This window comes from Suricata suricatta, chromosome 2 (genome assembly GCF_006229205.1).
Source record: "Suricata suricatta isolate VVHF042 chromosome 2, meerkat_22Aug2017_6uvM2_HiC, whole genome shotgun sequence".
NCBI lineage: Eukaryota > Metazoa > Chordata > Mammalia > Carnivora > Herpestidae > Suricata > Suricata suricatta.
Window position 1 is genome coordinate 17,267,528 of NC_043701.1, and position 22,286 is coordinate 17,289,813.

At 41.5% G+C, this 22,286-nt stretch overlaps 1 protein-coding gene across 1 annotated transcript in view; it reads right to left on the reverse strand.

The window, feature by feature from the left end:
• The window catches only part of NUP205 (nucleoporin 205), an 82,913-nt gene extending 66,476 nt beyond the window's left edge, over nucleotides 1-16,437 (reverse strand). The window contains exons 1-7 of the mRNA XM_029922946.1: nucleotides 16,364-16,437; nucleotides 8,028-8,170; nucleotides 6,638-6,809; nucleotides 4,197-4,341; nucleotides 3,643-3,802; nucleotides 2,992-3,220; nucleotides 217-381 (exon numbers count right to left, since the gene is read on the reverse strand). Coding sequence (XP_029778806.1) covers nucleotides 217-381; nucleotides 2,992-3,220; nucleotides 3,643-3,802; nucleotides 4,197-4,341; nucleotides 6,638-6,809; nucleotides 8,028-8,170; nucleotides 16,364-16,391 — 1,042 coding nt within the window. The 5' untranslated portion in view covers nucleotides 16,392-16,437. The remainder of the gene's footprint in view (nucleotides 1-216; nucleotides 382-2,991; nucleotides 3,221-3,642; nucleotides 3,803-4,196; nucleotides 4,342-6,637; nucleotides 6,810-8,027; nucleotides 8,171-16,363) is intronic.
• Between the last annotated feature and the right edge of the window lie 5,849 nt (nucleotides 16,438-22,286).

Below are 22,286 nucleotides of genomic sequence, written 5' to 3' on the forward strand. Positions count from 1 at the left end.
TCACTGGCTTCCAGAAAGGGAAACCATAAAAGTATCTTTCAGAAGACCAGGGGGGAGAAAAGTCAGTATCTTACCACATTCCAAAGCTTCATTTAATACAACTCCAGATACCTTCTTGCGTTCGTGCTTATATATGGCAAAGATAACACCTCTTTCAAAATGCCACTCGAGTTGATATGTTCTTTCTCATAAGTAAATTATCTATAACCAATTTACCTGTCACATCAGGAAGCTGAGATATTCCCCTCAGTGCCAGCGCCCAGGCAAGTCTAACGGTGGCTTGCAGCCCAGGCAGCTTCCAAAGCTGTGAGTCTTGAAGGCGGGCGTGAATTGTGGCGATGTATTGTCTTTCTGTCAACAGTGGAAGCTGATGAATCATATCTGAAAACACAAAGTCAGACCACTATCCCAACTGGTAGAGAAATCCTCACTTGTGACACACAGGAATGATGGCTAAAAATCAGAAAACCAGACTACAATTATCAAAGAGTTATGACTAATTAATATCAGTGTTTGACAAACCAAAAATACACTACTGTAAAAATGCTATACAAACTAAAACTGAAAGAGGCCATTGACAATAATTTTGAATTTTAGTTCTTTTTTTCCAACGGATTTTTATACGTGTACTATAATAATTTTTTTAAATAGTTAAAAAGCCACTCATTTTTCAGCATATAAATTCTAAAATATAAATCAGTGCCATTTAAAGATCAAACAAGAAAGAACTAGAGGTGCCTGGCTGGCTGGATTGGTAACACATGCAACTCTTGATCTCAGGGTTGTGAGTTCGAGCACCATGTTTGGTGTAGAGATAACTTAAACATAAAATCTTTAAAAAAAAAAAAAAAAGACACAATTGTACTACATAAATAAATGCCTATATTTAAAACATCAAATAAAAAAGCCCAAAACAAGAATCCAAATTGCAAACCATCTACTTTGATTATAACAAATGGAATTGCTGAATAATAATTAAATTATTTTCATTTACAGTTCAATTATACTCTGATACTTCAAACAAGCACAGAATTCTGAATAAATATAAAATGGGAGGTCGTGAGATGGAGCTTGAGTCAGGCTGCACGATGGGTGTGGAACTTGCTTAAGATTCTCTCCCTCCTTCTCTCTGCCCCTCCTCTGCTCTCTCTCTCTCTGAGGATCCTGGGTGGCTCCGTTGGTTAAGCTTCAGAATTTGGTTCAGGTCCTGATGATCTCATGGCTCTTGAGCTCAAGCCCCACACCAGCACAGAGCCCTCTTCAGATCCTCTGTTCCCCTCCCTCGGCTCCTCCCCCATTTGTGAACTCGCTCTCAAAAATAGTAAAAATTTGTAAAACAAAAATACTATAACGGGAAACACCACTGACACCTAAGAAGAACTAGTTTATTTTACTTATTTTCTTGTACTTCCTTTTGATGTCAGTGGTTCCCAATCTTTAATATTTCTTTTATTAAAAAATTTTTTTTAATGTTTGTTTATTTTTGAGAGAGAGAACGCGAACGCACAGTGGGAGAGGGGCGGAGAAGGGGAGGACAGAGGATCTGAAGTGGGTTCTGTGCTGATAGCAGCTTCAGTGCAGCAAGCCTGGCGTGGGGCTCAAACTCTTGGACCGCAAGATCATGACCTAAGCTGAAGTCAGGGGCTCAGCCACTGAGCCACCCAGGTGCCCCAGTGGCTCCCAACCTTTAAACAAGAACACATTCTTTAATTTCCTGTAGTTTGAAAGTTCCCGTCTCCTATTATACACGCACTAATAATTCACTTTTTATTTATTAATCAAACATATATAGAACGATCAACAAGAAATTACAATTAAAATGAGTTAATCATCAGCATCGTAAATTGATAAAATTACAACATAATACAAAAACCTTACGTCCTAGCCTACGAAACTTTCTAGGCATTTCATTTTGCTGCTGCAAGTCCCACTTACAAGCTGCCATGAACGCAGCTTGCCCCCACTTAATTATGTGCTTCATTTCATTCAATACAGGAAATGTGACCACAGCGTTGTGGCAGCACTCCCGTATGAGCACAGACGGCGCTCTCCGTGACGCGTGCACTGTGTGGCCACCTGACTGGAGGAAAGGAGTGCTCGTGCTTTTCCATAAGCCTTCCCTAATGTCCAAGGTCACCAAAGATGAGCAGAAGAGGTCTATTCTCCCCACATGCCTACCTATTGAAAGACGCCGGTGATACAATCGGAAGTGGACAGGGGACAACTGTTAGAATAACTATAAATACCTATGACGCTAAAGAGCAATAATCTTCCTCTGCAGGAATCATTTTTGAGATCCTCTTTTCTAAGCAGTAACAATGTATAAGGTCACCAAGTAAAGTTTTTATATACTTCAGAGATAACACAAATCAAAGATGATCTATTACTAAAAATGATAGTTATCCTCCCCGAGAATGTTTTCATGAAAGGTCTGAAATGGACTAAAACATAATGATACAGGCAATTCAGTAAATTACGACATGCAGAACTCATGAATATGTGTTGCATAATCTTTATCACTTTCCTATTCCAAAACTGAAAAGGACAATAAAGACATCTAACAGGGTGCAGAATTTTTTAAATGTGATCTTTTATGTAAATATTCAAATATGGATGAACTGCACATAGAGGAATACATACAGGAATAAAATGCACAAGTTCTTATGTTAGTTAAAATACTACCCTTCTTGGGGCACCTGGGTGGCTCAGCCAGTTAAGCATTCAACTTCGGCTCAGGTCATGATCTCACTGCTCATGGGTTCAAGCCCCACATCAGGCTCTGGGCTGACAGCTCGGAGCCTAGAGCCTGCTTCAGATTCTGTGTCTCCATCTCTCTCTACCCCTCCCCCAATGGCACTCTGTCTCTCTCTCTCTCTCTCTCTCAAATAAACGTTTAAAAAATTAAAAAAAAATACTGCCCTTCTTAAATGTTATCTCCAGAATTTAATCTCGCTTGGAAAACAATGTATGAACAGGTATAAAGTCCACTACCATCTCGCTCCTCTGTGCTTTGCTCTATAAAACTGGTATCAAAGCAGTACAGGAGTGCCATAAGAAGAGCCAGGTTCACCGCATCCAGGGACCCATTCGCCTCAACTGTCACTCTTTCCAAATGTCCGATAAGAAGCAGAGTGTCATCTTTGCCTAAAGGGGACTGACAAGCCCAGGCAAAAAGGCTTTCTGCCAGAGACTGCCGGCACTCTTTGATGAGATCAGAAACCTAGAAGGAAAAACGTATGATTATCAGTACAGTGAAGCCCTATCTTCTCCCAAAAACGTAAACTACCTTTTCCAAAGCTAAGCAACTAAATAAAGCCATCTGAATCCACAAGTGATCCTAACCTCACGCCTCTGGAATTCTCAACAAACTCTACTATTAATTCATCATTTTAAGTTCCAAGCTCCTTGATGGGATGACCAATTTCTCTGAAGAATTCATTCCAGAAAAAGAGCTACGATAGCATTTAAGTGACTAGAAAGAAGGAAACAGCTACAAGGGCATTTTGGACATAGATGCCTATAGACTTTAATGTACGTTAGCCATTTTCTACGCTCATGTTCGAATGTTCTAATTGTAATGACTTTTCTGCCTGAGATCTGACACAGACAGACAACCCATGAACCGATTCACTGAACCCTTGCCTCTTTTCGATGTTTTTCACTGCCCAAACCTCTCTCCCGCTGTAGTTTCTCAAACTCATTGTTCACATCAATCTGTGACACCAGAGTAAGCACTTTATAAGTCAATCCTTGCTCCATCAGTTCATCTGTAAAGCGTGTTGTCATGGAAACCAGCTCTGGACTGTAATGAAAAGAAATCAATAGCGAAAGTTACACTGAACAGTAATGTATACTCTTCTTCATCATACAGATATAGCAAATGCTCTTGACGATAATGTTACATGACTGGAAAAAAACAGGATGAATTATAACCCAGCTCTTTTTGTTCTTTCTAGGTAACTGAGCATCAATAAACTTCTAACCATTAATAATTCTCTTCTATTTGTGAACAAAATAAAACAGCTTTAATCCGTCATTCTTTGCAGAATAAGGAAGTATTTATTACTCAGCAATGTTATATATCTTACTTAAATTATACACACTAGAAGGAAAAATTTATGTTATTTCTAATAATTAAAATAGTAATTCTTCAGGTAATTTTTAATAAAGTTTGAAATCCTAAGAAGCAAACTGACCTGAGTTCAAGGGTCCATGTCTTTCCTCGTCTAGACTGTACCAAGGCTTTCAGGGAATTTGCAATGCACCGTTTTCCATCCCAGTATAAAAGAACAGCTACCAGACCTCTGGTGAGACCAGGAAAATGCGGCTGCTGGTGCTCTCCTAGAAAAGGGAATTGAGAAATAATTCAGTAAATACACACATGTGTTTAGGATAAGACAAAAATGACTATACCAGTGTTCAGTTCAAGGAAATCACAGAACCTCGGGGCTCAAGGGGCCATAAAGGTCCTCTACTTCAAACACCCATCTACTGTTTTCCTCCTTCCACAACTTCTACAAGAGGCCATCCAACCTACGCCAGGAAGGACACGGGCAGTAACATGGAATTCGCCATTTCCCAAAGGCTCAATCCCACCTTCATCTCTGATTTCTACATGCTATGGAAAATCTCTCAGTCTCACTGCTGTCCACTGCATCTAATGTATTACCCTCTTCCACATGAAATCTTAACAATATTTGGACGTTTCTTTCCCTCAAGTTTTCTCTGAAAATTAAAGAAACTTTTCCTATGTTTCCAGCTCCCTCACCGTTTTAACTGCTCTCTTTTGAGTCATTTCCATTTTGTCTTTTTCAGTTTCAGTGTCATTTCCTAAGGCTATCTTTTCCCTGCCATAGCACAATCAGTCCACTCTCTTCGGTCCCGAAATTTGTCTCACTGCCTCACACTTCTGTGCAGGCCATTTCTTGTGCCTGGATGCCCTTCGTCCTCCTGCGTGCACACCTACTTCACATGTGCCTACTCATATTTCAACACCTACCTTAGGCCTCGTGATCTTTGCGAAGACTTCTCTGTACACCTTGAGATCAATTCAGTTTAATCCCTTTGCCTTTGGGCCATCACTCAATCTTGCGTAAACTGGCATTAATACACCTGTGTCATAATTATTTGTTCCCATGTCTTTCCCAGTTACTAAACTATGAGCTCCTTTACATTACTTAAGTTTTATTCATGCTTCTCTCCCTGAAACCTTAACACAGTGGCTGGCCCCTGGTAAACATAAAATAAATGTTTGTCAAATCAAAGTTCTGAGTTAAACTAAAAACTCCAGTTAACATTACCATCACAGAATGGGGAAACTGCCTCCCTCATTCTTAATATCATACTTCTTTTAAAGCAGCTTTCGGTCAAAAAGGATTTTGAACCCATGTGACATCTTTAAATACATAAGACTTTCTTTCAATTAAAACGCCCACATGATGGACCTTGAGGGTGTCATGCTAAGTGAAATAAGTCAGGCATAAGAGGACAGATACCATGTTTTCACTCATAGCTCTAACAGGAGAAACTTAGCACAGGACCATGGGGAGTGGGGGAAAAGAGTGAGGGAGAGGGAGGGAAGCAGATCAAGAGAGACTCTTGAATACTGAAAACAAATGAAGGGGAAGGGGAGAAGGGGAGTGACAGACAAGGAGAAGGGCACTTGTGGGGAAGAGCACTGGTGTTATATGGAAACCAACAACAATAAACTGTAATTTAAAAAAACAAATAAAAATAAAATGCCTACATGGCTTCTTCACAAGGCTCCTCTGTTATAATGAAAATGAATTGCTTACTTTACGGAAATTTCAACTTTTTCTCTTTATATCAACTAGAGAAATAATTTCAATTTTTTTCTGGATTATGTAACTCTTCTGCTTAAAGCCCCTGTCAGCAAATTCCCATTGCAATTAGGATAAATTCCAAATAATTTTCCTTGCCTCCAAGACTGCATGTGATCCGATTCCCGCTCTCTCCTTACCCTCCCTCACCCTCCCTGTCTTTATGAGGCTCTTGCATTTTTTTATCCATGGTCTTTTTATTCTGTAGTGGGCCTGTGGCCTCACCTCAAGCACTTGCTATTTGTCTGTCTGAGTCACCAACTCTAATACCCTGTCATCATGCAGGTCTCAGGTCAAACGTCCTGGAGAAGCCTTCTCTAAGTACCCTAGTTAGAGCTGCCCTCTAGCAGACCCCAGCTCTCTATAACCCATTGTCTTGTTTTATTTTCTTCCTAGTCGTATGATTTAAATTCTTATTTTTAACCCATTCGTTTTCCGAACCACCCCACTCAAAAAGAAACTCCAAAAATCAGTGACCTTCCTTTCTTACTCATTATAGGACAATAAATTCCTTGTGCTAGAAAATTTGAGATGCAGCCAATGACTCTTTGCTAGTAAATTACCATGTAAAAGCCTATCTTAAAACAGTTAAATTACCTTTAACAACTCCCAATCACTAAAGCCTTCCCATTAGTCAAAGATAAACAAAAGGAGATGTTTTGAATATGGTTTTTCAAATATACTACATCTTTACAAACTATTTTGGAACCTAAATGATACGACACTTTAAATCCTGAGTGAACGACTTTTATAATTCTATCCTCCCTTACCACAGGTTCAGTGATGTGTCAACCTACCAGCGAGGAGAAGCTCAACAGCTGCCAATTCTCCAATATCAAAAAGGTCACTAAGGATAAAGGCCTCTTTAATGAGCTGTTCAGGAAGAAGGCGGGTCCCCTGTTGACCCTGGATGGCAACTCCCTCTGTACTGGCTTTCTGAACCTTCTCATGTTGTTGGACATTTTTTGGCTACAATGGTAAAAATAAATAAAATCAGGTGATGAAATAGGATCCTGGAGACAAGGTCTTAAATTATTACCTAGAGAAGTTAATCCACGATAAGGTAGGCCGGAGCCATGACAAAAGAAGTACTGTTTATCAGACAATCTACAATTAGACTTTTATGAGGTAACGCTTCCTATTCGTTTCAAATCCTTCTATTACTACCTTCTCAATAATTGCCCCTGCTAAACTCTGAAATACAACATTTCGAGAAAGAACACAAATAGTATACTATTTTTCAAGTCTATAAGAAACTTTTCCAGCTATATATTTAATAAATAAAAACAATAAGGCCTGCAAGTGGGAAATAACAAATGTATACAGGAGTTGTTGAATCAATTAGTAGGGCTAGTGATAGTTTATTAATATATTATGTAAAATGTAGTCTTATTCCCAAAAAGCCTTACTTGGTTCAAATAGTTAACAAATAACATATAGTATAGAATTACTTGATGGATCATAAAATCTTAGAAATTTATATCCTGAAAAAGGCCACATAGGCCATTTAATCCAACTCCTCTATTACCAGATGGAAAAGCTGATGCCCAGATAAATCAGGTGACTTCCCTGTCCTACAACTCTAGTGGCAGAGCCAAGATTGGAGCTCAGCTCAACCGGCTCCCAGACTAGAGCTCTTTCTACTAAAGACGACCAAAAAAAGCTAAAAATCAAAAAACCATTTCTGGAAAGACAAACGGTTCTTGTTAGTCTATAAAAGAAAATTCTCAAACAGCAAGGAAAGGAATTTCCAAATAAGAATTCCCTACACTGAAGTATTCTCTTCCTGGTTGAAAGGGATTTCAAGATACAGTGACTAATGACACACAGGAATTAATTAGTTCAGCTAACACAAACTTCCATATCATTATGAAGAATTAAAATGTTCAAAGTGTACCTGGAAATAAACAAAACAATTAATCTTACTGGGCTTAGATATATTAACTAGAGGTCAGAGATTCCAAGGATGCTCATATTTCTGGAATATACTAAACTTTATTATAAATTTCATCCAAATATTACAAAGATATCTACTGGCTAGAGACAAATACATATTAACTTCTAGGGAGAACAAAAAGAAGATAGTAACTGCTCCTAGGAAAAATTACAGTTTTAGAGAAAACTTGAATCAGTGGACCAGGACAAGTAAAAGAGCACATCCAAGAAGCAGAAAAGAAAATTTCCTACTGGGTTTCTGAACAGTGAGATGAAATCAGGTTTGTGTTTCTTCAATATCATGTCAAGGAGGTGGACAGCTTCGGGTTGTCTTCTCCAAAGAGCGTTTCCCACTGTTTGCCAAATATCTTTGTAAGGACCCCACAGACTAGCAGCTTCAAGAAAAAAAAAAAATAAAACCAGCATCAAATAAGACATACATGTGGAAAATAATGTAAGGTTGCTGTCTACATATTGCAGTCACATTCGTCATGGCTACTTTTAAATATACAGTTACATGTTTAAACCAGACATTAATATAAAAGTACACATATCAGATTTCTCATGCAACAATACAAGCATCATTTTATCTAGCTTAATATAACATTAAGTAAATCCCAACTTTAAACTGGAATATCTGCTATGGTTTTGCCATTTTATTAGCTGTACGACACGGAGCAAGGAAATAACCTTGCTAGATGATACCTACGTCAGAGGGGTGAAGGGATTAAGTGAGATAAACGAGGTAAAATACACATTACAGTGACTTGCATATCACAGGCACTCAATAAATACAAGCCCCTATCATCCAAATAAAAGCAGGAATAGGGACAAAAGATCAGATTTTGTAAAACTTAGCAGCTAAAAAAAAAAGCACTTTATTTTGGCTGGGACACTAGCTATTAAAAAACAACATAAAATATGGAACACTTTAGTAAATGTATATAAATTATAAATAATACTGAACTTCTGCTATGTGCTACTGAGAATGGTTCTAAGCTCTTTACACATATTATTTTACTTCAGAAGACTATGAGGTCAGCACTGTCTTCTTCCATTCTATAGATGTGGAAATCAAGCCAGTGAGGTCAAGAAACTCACCCAGGGCCACACTGGATACGTGAGTTGTGAATCCAGGCAGTTTATCATCAGAATGTACCTTAACCACTATGCTGTATTACCTCCATGTATAACACTTGGAAATGAAAATGTGTGAAATAAATATAGGTATTTATCAAACAACTGGTAAGAGAAATTAAGATCACAGCTAGACAGCTAGACATACCTAGGTAAATTCATCTAAATCAGCCAATTTTCCTTATCTAAAAATGTTTCAGTCCATAAATAAACAATAAAATATTATAGGTGACAGGAGAAACAACCTGATCCTTAAAAACTCACAATCAAATTCTGGAGACAAAGCATACGTAAGTGAAAAATCTCAATAACAATAATACAAAAAAGAAATATCATTGTTGCCACACACAAAAAAAAGAATTTCAAAAGATCAAAACGATGGTCAAGAACTTCTAAGGGATGGCTGCACTTGTGCAGCAATGTGGAGAAAATGTGGGTAACAAAGAACAGCCCAGGGAAAGTGGAAGATAAGACTCAAAGGCAGGTGCAAAAGTGTAAAAGAGAATTCAAAGAGCCATAGTGAGATTAAAGAGTGGCGGCTTTCAAACTTTTTTAACTAGAACCTGTGGTAGGAAATACTACGTATCTCAATTCAGTACCTACGTAAAACTGAAAAGTTGCACATAAAATACTAATATCCGTTCATTATATCCAACAAATATCCATGCAATCAGACATTTTGTGTCCCATTATTTTATTCACAAAATAAATTCATGAAATATATTTTGGATCCATGTTCGAATAACATTCCCTGAACACCCAAGTGTCTGTTTGCAAACAAGCAGATATGGTGTCCCTATGTGTTTACAAAGACTGAAAGGGAAACTAGTCAAAACCAGTCACTCCAGAAACATGGAACATTATTAATATATAGTCTAAACTGTAAAGGGTGGTCTGTGAACAGGCTTAACTTCTCTGTGAGAAAGCAAAACTCCCAACAAACCTACCAGGGCAGTAAGATGGCATGATCATGCACCCTAATTAAATGTGTTAAATGTTCACTATGAGCATGTTGTAGGAAAAAGACGATGCACTGGCAGAATTTTTTAAAGGGGGGAAAAGTGCAGGTGAGGACAGACTAGTCAAACCAGATCATTCATTCACTCAACAAGTATTTGCTGAGGACTTCCTAGGTGCCAGGGCCTAGAGACCAAGTAAGAGAGACGGTATGCCAGTCCTCACGGAACTCAGAGATTGACACAGAGGAAGACATTAAACACAGAATTCAAAATATAATGATCAACCTATAATAAAGATGACGGAGAAGTGCTGGGAGAACATATGAAAAGAAGAACCTAAACTAACCTAATCTGAAGGGGAGGGCAGGAAGCCACAGGTCCTTGGTGTGGGGATGTGGGGGATGGAAATCAGCAGGTCTAGATCTTAGAAAGAGCACTCAGTCCACTCCCTGCTTTGCTTCCGTTCTTGCCAATTTTCTGACCAAAAAATACAGCTTGTCACATAAATTTCTAGAGTAAAATATGTGCTGATCAACCAACATGAGAACCCATGCAGATACAAGATCAAAAAATTGAAATACTAGTTTACGTATCTGTCTTTTCTGAGTCTGATTAGAAAAAAATCAATTACTATAATCCAATCAATTCGGGATACACTAACAAATAAGAGCTCAGGCCTGTCAAAACGAGAACCTAACCCCTAAATACTATAGACCAGTTTTGTTTCGTTTTTTTTTAAACTCAAACTGACTTTAATAAGAATGAACTTTTTAAAACCTATGTCTCTGGCAAAGAACAATGCAGGGGTCAGGATCCAGGCACAGTTCAGCCGCTCCCTGTAGCCTCCATGCAGGCCCCGCTGACTGCACCAACTCAGAGCAAGCACCCCACTTCATAGACCTGGTCCAGCCACTGTCCATTCCTTTCAGGAGACTGATTTAGGGAGACTGGCCTCTCCCAAATCCCATCCCTCACCCCTGCCATCTGTCCCACTTCCAGGACTTCTGGAGATTGACCGTCCTCCCCTTGACTCCTGGGGCCCTGGGCTGGCTCACACAGGACCTTCCGGCCCTCTGGTTCCTGCAGGGTCTAACAGGTGTATTTGATCCCCAGTGCCACCTCCCCGTGGTCCCCCCACAGCATTCCCACACCATCCCTCTCATGGGAGCTCTCTGCCTTGGCCCTGGTCCCACCAGCCCCTGTCCTGGACAGTCCACAGTCCCAGCGCCACCACTCTTCCAGACCTGGCTGTCCAGCTGTGGCCTCTGCCGCCACCACCGCCAGCACCACCACCAGCTGCAAGACCGCTGGGTGGGTAAGCCACTAATAAGGTGGTGCAACTGAAAGTAGGATGAGGGCAGCCTGTTAAAAGAAAAGAACCAGAACTGACACAGGGTACAAAAGAAAGGCATCAAGCAGTGCCCAGCTAGCTCAGTCAGTTGAGTGTCTGACTCTTGATCTCAGAGTTGTGAGTTTGAGTCTGGTGTTAGGTACAGAAATATTTAAAAGTAAAATCTTAAAAAAAAAAAAAAAAGGTATCAAAAATGACTCCTAGGCCAACTTAAAATCTGCCTTACCGCAGGTATTTAAAAATTCTGACGGGATGCCTGGGTGGCTCAGTGGGTTAAACATCTAACTCTTGACTTCAGCTCAATTCATGATCTCATGGTTTGTGAGTTTGGGCCCCACGTGGGGCTCCACACTGACAGCACAGAGCCTACTTGGGATTGTCTCTCTTGATGGCTCTCTCTCTGCCCTTCCCTCCATCTCCCTCTCTCAAAATAAATAAATTTTTAAAAAATCGGGGTGCCTGGGTGGCTCAGTCAGTTAAGCATCAGACTTAGGCTCAGGTCATGATCTCATAGTCGTGAGTTCTGGCCCTACCTCGGGCTCCGTGCTGACAGCACAGAACCTGGAGCCTGATTTGGATCTGTGTCTCCCTTGGTCTCTACCCCTCCCTCACTTGTGCACACAGTGTGCCCTCTCTCTCTCTCTCTCTCTCAAAAATAAACAGTAAAAAAATAAAATAATAAAAATCCTGACAAAAGTAAATTCTCTTTTCTAAAAGTTAACACATAATATACAACAGAACCTCTGAAAACCAATAAATTTCTTTATATTAAGCATACTCAGCATTATAAGCTGACTGAGTTCTAGACAAAAATCCCCCCACCCCCTTTTAGGAGACGAACAAGAATCCAGTAACTGGTCAAAAATCTACCAAAAGCTTCATGTCTATTGGCATCCTTAGTCTATCATTAACATCAATACATCACAGAAGGTAAGTGCAACAAAGAGTTTTCACTGATTTGTCTTTGGTTAGCAAATGTTCATAAATATCTTTCTGTGATTACAAATGAAAAGAGGCTATAAATTCTTCCAAATAACTACTTATGTAGCAAGTAAATCACATTCATATCAGTAAATCACATTTATTCACTCATTTATCATGTACTAGGTACTGGTGAGCTTACAGTATAGGGACCAAATACAGGAATCATGTAGCCAGACACAAAGCAATGTCCAAAGCAGCCAAGAGCGATGAAGGAGAGGTAGCCGGGCCAAGAGACGACAGAATTGAGGAATCTGACCTAGTCAAGGAGGTCAGGGAAGGGAAGGATTCCTTGAGCAAGTGATGATTAGCATAAAGTCTGAAGGATCAAGAATGGAGTTGGGGCGCCTGGGTGGCTCAGTCAGTTAAGCGTCCGACTTCGGCTCAGGCCAGATCTCACGTTCGTGGGTTCGAGCCCCGCGTCAGGCTCTGTGCTGACAGCTAGCTCAGAGCCTGGAGCCTGCTTCCGGTTCTGTGTCTCCTTCTCTCTCTGCCCCTCCCCCTCTCATGCCCTATCTCTCTCTGTATCAAAAATAAATAAAACATTTAAAAAAAAAAAAAGAATGGGGTTAACTGAGGGGTAGGAGGTGAAGACATTCATTCCAGGAAGAGACAGCACATGGTCTCCCATGCTAAAAGGGAACACTGCTGTCCCAAAGCACTGAACGAGCCAAGCCCTAAGTATAGAAAACAAGGCTTTGGTAAGGGAGGCAACCGGCACCATGAGCAGAGCTCATTAGCCTATGTTAAAGATGTTGGTCTTCCCCAAAAAGATCAAACAAGATAAAGACTTTAAATGTCTGTGGTACTTAGTGACATAGAAAAGCATATTCACCTTATTGCGAGCTGTTTAGGAGTATGGGAAGGGACTAGAGTGAGTAGAGGAAGGGGTATGGAAATGGAACCAGTGAATACTGACCAGTATTTTGAAAGGTCTGACTGTCAAGAGGAGCAAGAGGACAGTAGCTGGAATGAGGCATGAGATCAAGATCAAAAGGGGCTAGCCAATGACTGACAGGACCCTGAGGGGGTAAAGAAAAGAGATCAAAAGGGAAGGTAAATGGAAAGAAAAGGGGTGAGAGAGGTGAATAGATGAGAGAAGGGGTAATAGGGAGAAGGGCATAAAAGGTGGGATTTAACTTAGTTACAGGGAAACTGGTTAAAGAGGGTATAGATATAGCTAGGTTTCTAGGTTTGAGCATGAGAGAGAGTTCATGCCTCCTGGCTTCTATTTTGTCTGTGACTAGGGGGCTAAGGGGTCCGATGGAAGTGATAGATTTCGAGTATGGAAAAGGTCTGAAAGAGTCACTGCTGTGAACAGGACAGGGGGGAGCAGACTGCCACAGAAGGCCTGCCCACCAGGGTTAACAGCAGCTCACTGACAACAAGCCTGGATGTCTACTCAGCCGGGACCGTGCAGGTCACAGTCTCCGTAAGCCGGACAGCTGCGACTCAGACACAGGTCTTAGGCTCTACAACCTCTATTTTCCCTGTCTGAACCATAAGATGTATGATGTGTGTGTGATAAAAAACCCCTACTCCAGAATCTTCGGTCTTAAACGTCTCTAAGTGTACAGTTCAGTACTATTACGTGCATGCATTCACATTGTTATACGACAGACGTCCGAAACTTTTTCATCCTGCAGGACTGAAACTCTCTGCCCGTTTACCAACTTCCATTTCCTCCTTCCCTCAGGTAACCAACAGTCTTTGTTTCTGGGAGTTTGACTACTTTAGATACCAAATATAAATGGGATCATACAATATTGATCTTTTTGTGACTGGCTTACTTCACTGGATAGAATGTCCTCAAGGTTTACCCATGTTGTAGAATGTGAAAGGATTTCCTTCTCAAGGCCAAATAATAATATCCCATTCCATGCATGTACTACATTTTGTCTATCCCTCCCATCCATCTACGGCTGTTTCCCTAAGATGTTTAATTAACCATATATATATATATATATATATATATATATATATATATATATATATATATATGTGTGTGTGTGTGTGTGTGTGTGTGTATACGTGTGTATATATATGTATGTGTATATATGTGTGTATACACACACACACACACACATATATATTTTTTCTCCTGACTTTTGGCTGTGAAAAATGTCTCCTTTCTATGATGTCAATTACACACTGCTGTCACAACGCCTTACTATACAATATATACTCTGTGCAGTTGTTGGTTAACTCCTTTTTCTCCTCCCTTCAACGATTTATGTTTAATGGTAGTAACTTGGGATATGGACTAAAGAAGGGCTATAATCACACATACAACATGCAAACTTTGCTTTTATGATACATGTCGGTAAGAGATTGGAACAGCAATATTAAGAAGAGGACTTCAGGACACTTAGGCCTCCAAGGACAGAGGGGAAACTTGAATCCTGTCATGGAATCAGTTTGATTCAGACCTGTATCCTTTCACTAACACTAACTAGGCACTCAGCCAAGTCTTGTAAATGAAACAACATACTTCACCAGTGAATCCTAACCACAACCCTCATATTTGTCTGTTTGCTTCTCAGCAACTGAAATTTTTTTCATCAAAATAGTCTGCTCCAGGGGCGCCTGGATGGCCTAGTCGGTTGAGCATCTGGTTTCAGCTCAGGTCATGATCTTGCAGTTGTGGGTTTGAGCCCTGCGTCAGGCTCTGTGCTGATCCCTAGCTCAGAGCCTGGAGCCTGTCTTTGGATACTGTGTCTCCCTCTCTCTCTGACTCTCCCCTGCTCACGCTGTCTCTCTTTCTCTCTCAAAAATAAATAAAACATTAAAAAAAAAAAAGAGGACTTCATTACCAGCACATGTGCATATATATATATATATATATATATATATATATGAACTTGATGTAATAAAACAAATTAGGTTGTGCTTAAGTAGTTTAAGTACATAAGACTGCCTTACCATCATTTGTTATATAGCCTTGGGGAAATTACTTAAACACCCTAAGCCTTTATTTCCCAGTCTGTATTCAATAGCAGCTACCCTACAGGTGTACAAGAAGGATTAAGTGAAACAATGCAAATAGGACACACAGTATGGTCCCTGGGGCATACCAGGTGCTCAACAAACACAATCCTTCATCATTATAAAATAATTTATGACCGTGTTTCTGAAATGGTTTGATTTGAAAAATTCAAATTTAGACAACTTTACAAGGATATCAGTCCTGTGGAAAGAACAACCAGCACCCCCCCACACACACCAAAAAAAGACTGCATAGACAGGGGGGAATAAGCGCCCAGTAAGTATCACTCTTGAGATTCTCTACTAGCATTTGCCACACAGGTATGCTGTTAATGAAACCTAATAAGCTAACTGCACCTCATTCTGGGCAAAAAATTCTCCGTTTTCAGAACCGCTCTGCCCGGTGTAGGACTTTTGGCATCCTTGCCCCGCCCATCAGGCGCCAGGAATTGTGACGATCAAAATGCACCCAACTCTTTCAAAAAGCCTCTGGAGGCGGTACCGTCCAAAGCTGAGAATCACCAAATCTTCCAGAACTCCTTTCACTACCTTCTTGAGTCTATACCGCCCAGAAGATCTACTGCTCCCAAAGCAGAGGGCTATACAGGGACGCGCGCGTCACGTGCGCAGAGCTGGGAGTCAGCTGCTGAGTCCGTGGCATCCCCCGGTCCAGCCACCTTCAGGAATGCAGACTTCATAATCCAAGATCCTCCCTGCCTATGGGACTGCTCAGCACCCCCGAGGGGCTCGCTGCCTACTCTGAGGTGCGAGTTTTCAGCCTGCGCTCGTGACTGGTAATTGCCTCGGGTCCTCTGGCCTCGCCGCCGGAGACTTGTGTTATCTCGGCGAAATCCGGGCCACACACACAAATTGGAGTGGGGAGCTGACGGAACAAGGCTCAGTCCCGGGCTGCAAGAGACTGAACGCCGGGTTCCAGGGAACTAAGCCTCCTTGCCTCCACCCTAAAAACCCCAACTCCAGGGCTGGAGCCGCAGCGACGAAGCGCGCCATTCAAACTGGGGAGGGGTGGGACTCGAGGACCAGAGCGAGGGAAGAGCGAACACCATACCCAAGTGGAGGCTTGGACTGCGAGGAACCTCATAGTCCGGGTCTCGCCCTGAAGAACCCAACATTACCCTGCCCCACAGCTTCCCTTCTGCCCCGGGTGCCCTTACCCGAATTTACCGCCAACAGCGCCGCCATCTTGGAGGCCACTAACGGGGCCCTCCTGCCGCACGGAAGACCCAGAGAGGGGTGAGGCTGCCCTAAGCGATGCCTGAACAGAGAGGTACCACGCTGTCTCGGAATGGCACGGTCGACAGACTCAGGCGGACAAAGACTTAAAAATGTGGTGTAGGTCACAGGCGTCAATTTTCGCCGCGATATTCTCATTCAAATTAGGCAAGGGCAACCGGTCCCGATACGCGAAGTCCTTGCATAACGTATCGTGCAGTGCATGCTGGGACTAGTAGTTTCTTTTTTATGATAAATGAAGTTTGAGCTCAACAGAAAGGCGAATTATTGAAATTAAGGCTGTTTATGATATTATAAAAGCTGTAAATCCAAGTCATTATCTCTATGTCAAGTGAAATATTCCTTGCATCTCTCTTACTTTGATGAGTGGAATGGGGTGCGAGCCATCTAAATCTCAAAAAGCCATTTATTTGATCAGTTACAAACTAGGTTTTCATTACATTTCAATATGCCAAGTGTACTGAGTCAACATAGTTGCATAAATTGAAATAAATCAAAGTGAAACAAATGACATTTGTATACAAAACTAGAATAATGAATGCCTCCCTTCAATCGTATGGCCAATTCCTCTACTCCACCCCTAACACAAGAGATTATTTTTGAAGAAATTTCCAGAAATATGATCTCATAAATACCAAATAGTTTTCTACCTAAGCACCCCCAAATAGCTGGATCTTTTTGTTACTAAATTTTAGTTTGCTAATTTTCAAATTAAAATATAGAGCCAATTACCATTTACTATCATATGCCAGATGTTTATTACAAATTTGATGTCATTGGACAAGGTTAACAATTACTATGTCATCTCATTTAATCCCCCAAACAATCCTGTTTCGGAAAATGATGTAATTATAGCTGCTTAACTCAGAGATATTCCACATGCTTCACAATTTCAGTTTATCAACTCCTCCAGCATTCCACTGAGGCTGGGAGGAAATATGACTTTATACTTCTTTTTCACTGTTAGAAATCAGAATTACATAATTTAGACACAATCACAGCAGACATATTCATTCTTTGGAACAAATAGTATTCAGTGACACAATGTACATTAGGTGGAACACAAAAGTCACTGATGAGTGATTTGAATGTCATTGTTTATATATAGACACAAATGCCAGACTACCAAGAAAGTGGTTTTAAGGAGTGAAGGGGAAGAGAGAATGAAAAGGCAAAGTGATATTTCCTTAAGTTTAGCGTGAAAGTGAGAAAGATATTGAGCAGAAACTTGGCAGAGAGTAGCATTTAAAGATTTTCTGTCTCAGCACAACTATTACAAACCCCCCTCCTCCCTGCACCCACACACTTCCCTCTAAGTAGATCATTTTGCTTTCGATGAAGGAACACTTCAACTTGCCACAACTCCTCCCACCCACCATCACACTTACAAAGATTCGTTCACAAGTTCCTCAATCCATAGCATTGGGATATTGCCATCCTAACTCCCCCAAAACTGCTCTCAGTGTGGTCACTGATGATCAATTAACTCCACAGGCACTCTTCTGAATTTCTTAGAAATTCTTTTTTTAATGTTTTTATAAAAAAAGTTTTAATGTTTATTTTTATTTTTGAGAGAGAGACAGAGCACTAGCGGGGGAGGGGCAAAGAGAGAAGGAGACACAGAATCTGATGCAGGTTCCAGGCTCTGAGCGGTCAGCACAGAGGCCGATGAGCTGTGAGATCATGACCTGAGCTGAAGTTGGCTGCTTAACCGATTGAGCCACCCAGGTGCCCCATGATTTTCTTAGAAATTCTTTTCTCCCTTGACTTGTGGGGTACCACTTCTGCTAGTTTTCATCCTCTTTCTAGTTCTTTTTAAGTTTCCTATGTGGACTTCTCTTCCTCTTCTCACCCATTAAATGTAGGTCTTTCATCCCCAAGCTTCTGTTTCCTCATTCTACATGCTTTCTCCGGGAAATTCTATGGCTTTCTACTGCCACCTGTTCGCTGCTGAATTCTGTATTTGAATCTCTAGTTCAGTCCCCTCTCCTGGGCCTCAGATTGTATTTGAAGCAAGTCTCCTCTACATGTCTATTGATTGTCACACAGCCATCTTAGAATCAATTAATCCAAAACTCAAATTAGCACTTCCCTCTGAAAATTCTGCAACCTGTATTCACTTGATGGCCAAAGTCAGAAATCTATATGATTCCTTCAGTGGCCAAATCCTACTCATTCTCTTAGGTATTTCTGGAACCCTTTTTCTTTGCTCTGCTCCCTATTGCCATTGTTCCATTCAGGTCAAGCTCCTTATACTTGTATTTTGCAATAGCCCTCTCACAGGTCTTCCTGATTTCCATCTCATCCTCCTCTCCTGGACCCCAGAGTGATTTTCAAAATGTACAAATCAGATTACATACTTGGTCAAATCAAAATTCATCAATGACCGATTACTTAAGAGTAATATTTGAAAACTTCTGATGGCTTCTTTTAATACCTTAAAGACTCCATGACCAATGTGGGGCTCGAACCCATGACCCTGAGATCAAGAGTCACATGTTCTACTGACTAAGCCAGCCACGCGCCCCTTGAAAACTTTTTGGCAAGGTACTCATGCCGCCTCCTGATCTGATTCAGCCCCTTCTTCAGCCTCCTCATATTCACTCTTCCTCAAGTTCTCTTTTCGCTGATCATTCTGAACTATTTTCTATTCCCCAAGAGAATATGCTTTCCTGTACCATGTAGGAATGTCTTTGCACTTGCTGTTCTGTATGTTTGAAATGCCCTTCCTTCCCTATCCTGTTGACCACCCACTAAATTAACTTCCTAAATATAACCTGTCTTCCAGTTCTGAGGGCCTGTGTTCATTCTGCTTCCCTGTGCTACCTGTGATTCCACCAGCGAATCTAGGGGCTTCTTTCCTTACATCCCTACACCCCTACTGCACTCTTAACCACTCCTATTATAGTACTATGAGCTATGATGATTGTCTCTCTTCTAAAACTGCTGGCTTCTTGTGGTAGATTGTTATTAAAAGGCCAATGAATCACATATCCTTGAATTCAAGCTAGTGTGTAATCCTCTGCCAGATTGAATCTGGGTGGGCCTTATGAGTTGCTTCAGCCAAAAAAAAAAAAAATGCAGTGGAAGTGATGTTGGGCAAGTTCCAAAGATTTAAGAGGTGTTGCTGCTTCAACTTTTCCTCTTTTGGTGCCCTGAACATCATGTAAGGATGCTTAGAATGTGCCTGGCACAGGGGTGCCTGGGTACCTTAATGGGTTGAGTGTCTGACTCTTGATTTCAGAGCTGGCTCTGAAAGGTCAAGTAGGGTGAGAGAAGCTCAGACAGACAGAAGAAGCTAGAAAAAGAGACACAGATGGGAAAGAGAGATAGGGGGAAGACCTGGGGGAGTAGGGAAGCAGTGACAGAAAGAAAATGAATTATGAACTCATTCATTCAAAACATGAGCTTTGGGGGGCACCTGGGTGGCTCAATCGATTTAAAGAAATGCATCTGACTCTTGATTTTGGCTCAGGTCATGATCCCAGGTTGAGCCCTGCGTTGTGCTCTGCACTGATTGTGGAACCTGCTTGGGATTCTCTCTCTTTCTGTTTCTCTCTCTCTCTCTCTCTCTCTCTCTCTCTCGCTCTCTCTCTCTCTCTCTCTCGCTCTCTCTCTCTCTCTCTCTCTCTCCTTCTGCCCCTGTCCCCTGCTTATGTGCTCTCTCTCAAATTAAAAAAAATTACGGGGCACCTGGGTGACTCAGTTGGTTAAACAACTTGGTTTGGGCTCAGGTCATGATTTCAGTTTCATGAATTTGAGCCCCTCATCAAACTGTGCTGGCAGTGAGGAGTTTGTTTGGGATTCGCACTCTCTCTCTCTCTCTCTCTCTCTCTCTCTCTCTCTCTCTGCCCTTCCCCCACTCATGCTGTTTCTGTCTCTCTCAAAATAAACTTTAAAAGTAGTAAAATAAAATTAAAATTGTAAAATAAAAATACACTATTTCTAAGGCAAAATAAGTGCTAACTGGAGGCACAGCAAATTACTAAAAACTAACTTAACCAAAAGTGCACTGCAGGGGCGCCTGGCTGGCAATTAGTAGAACATGCAACTCTTGATCTCACTTAAGCTCTGAGTTTGAGTCCCACGTTGGGTGTGTAGATTACTTAAAAAAAAATCTTTAAAGAAATGCACTGCAAAAGTGGAGGCATGCAGCCATTAAACAATGTGGGGTTTGGGGGTTTAGAGGTAAGAACTGTGTCCCAGTTAAAAAAAATTAATGTTTATTTTTGAGAGGAGGGGAGGGGCAGAAAGAGGGAGACAGAGGATCAGAAGCAGGCTCCATAAGGATAGCAGAGAACCTGAATTGGCACTTGAACTCATGAACCATGAGATCATGACCTGACCAAACTCGGTTGCTTAACTGACTGAGCCACCCAGGTGCCCCTGTGCCCCTGTTAAATTGATCCCTTATTTGTAACCTCCCTCATGGCCCCAACTAGTTGAGTTTTAAATGTATACAGAAAGTGCTTTGGGATCTTAAAATAAGGACAGTTATTTCTTATTTGGAGTCTGGAAAATAAAAATTAGGTAAAATTACATGAAGGAGGTAGCACTTGATAGGATTTCATATGATCTTGAAACTGTATGGGGGTGGGGAATGGGGTATAGATCAGTGGAAAAGTGGCAAAGAGGGAGCCTGGGTGGCTCAGTTGGTTAAGCGTCCGGCTTCGGCTCAGGTCATGATCTCACGTTCATGGGTTCGAGCCCCACGTCAGACTCTGTGCTGACCGCTCAGAGCCTGGAGCCTGATTCAGATTCTGTGTCTCCCTTTCTCTCTGACCCTCCCCTGCTCACACTGTCTCTCTCTGTCTCTCAAAAATAAATTAAAAAAACATTTAAAAAATTAAAAAAAAAAGAAAGAAAAGTGGCAAAGTCCAAGGTTTAGTATTTACTGGGCTGCAGCGACTTCTCTGGACAAGGCTTAGAAATTCAGATGAGTTTCAAGCTCCATGATTTTCCAGATCTTTCCCAGTGGAGGACCCCACATATGACAGACTCCTCACTATGTGCTGACCCCAGTCAGTGGCCAGTTACGGTTTGCAGTTGAAAAACTATTGGTCTTGGAGCACTGGTGGTCTCTGGTGGAATAGGAAACACATTTGCCCTAGATTTCTCCCTAGAGAATTTTTATCTCACATCTACTCAGACTCTTCTTCAGTGACTACTGCAGCTACTCAGACATACATTCTCAGCCCCTCGAGCTCCCCATGACCCTCTACCCAACCCTTTTCTTCATGGGGCATTCCCTCTGGCTGCTGTATCACACCTTGCTCCTCTGAATCTTCCTCGGCACTCTCTTCACTAGCCCCTTCCTCTGGTTTGTCCTCTCAGAAAATCACCTTCACCCCACCCCGCTCTTACCTGAGACTAGATTAAATGCCCTCCTGTGTTCTTCTAGAATGTATTAGAAATTTGCCCCAACTTCATCTGGCTGTCCTTCTGGAACAAGAAGAGTAGAGGTACTCAATAAGTACCCAATAAACATTTGCTGGATGGCTGCAGGTGAGGAAATGTCAAGCCACTGTCTCCTAACCATTACCAGACTATATGATGGGCTCCTTGGAGAAGCTTCATGAACTACCATGTCTCTTGGAAGCCCCTGAAAACTCTAGGATAAGAAAGCCAGGGGCGCCTGGGAGGCTCAGTCAGTTGAGCATCTGACTTCAGCTCAGGTCATGATCACGGTTTGTGGGTTCAAGCCCCGTGTCGGGCTCTGTGCTGACAGCTCAGAGCTTGGAGCCTGCTTCGGATTCGGTGTCTCCCTCTCTTTCTCTGCCCCTCCCCCGATCTCTCTCTCTCTCTCTCTCTCTCTCTCTCTCTCTCTCTCTCTCTCTCTCTCTC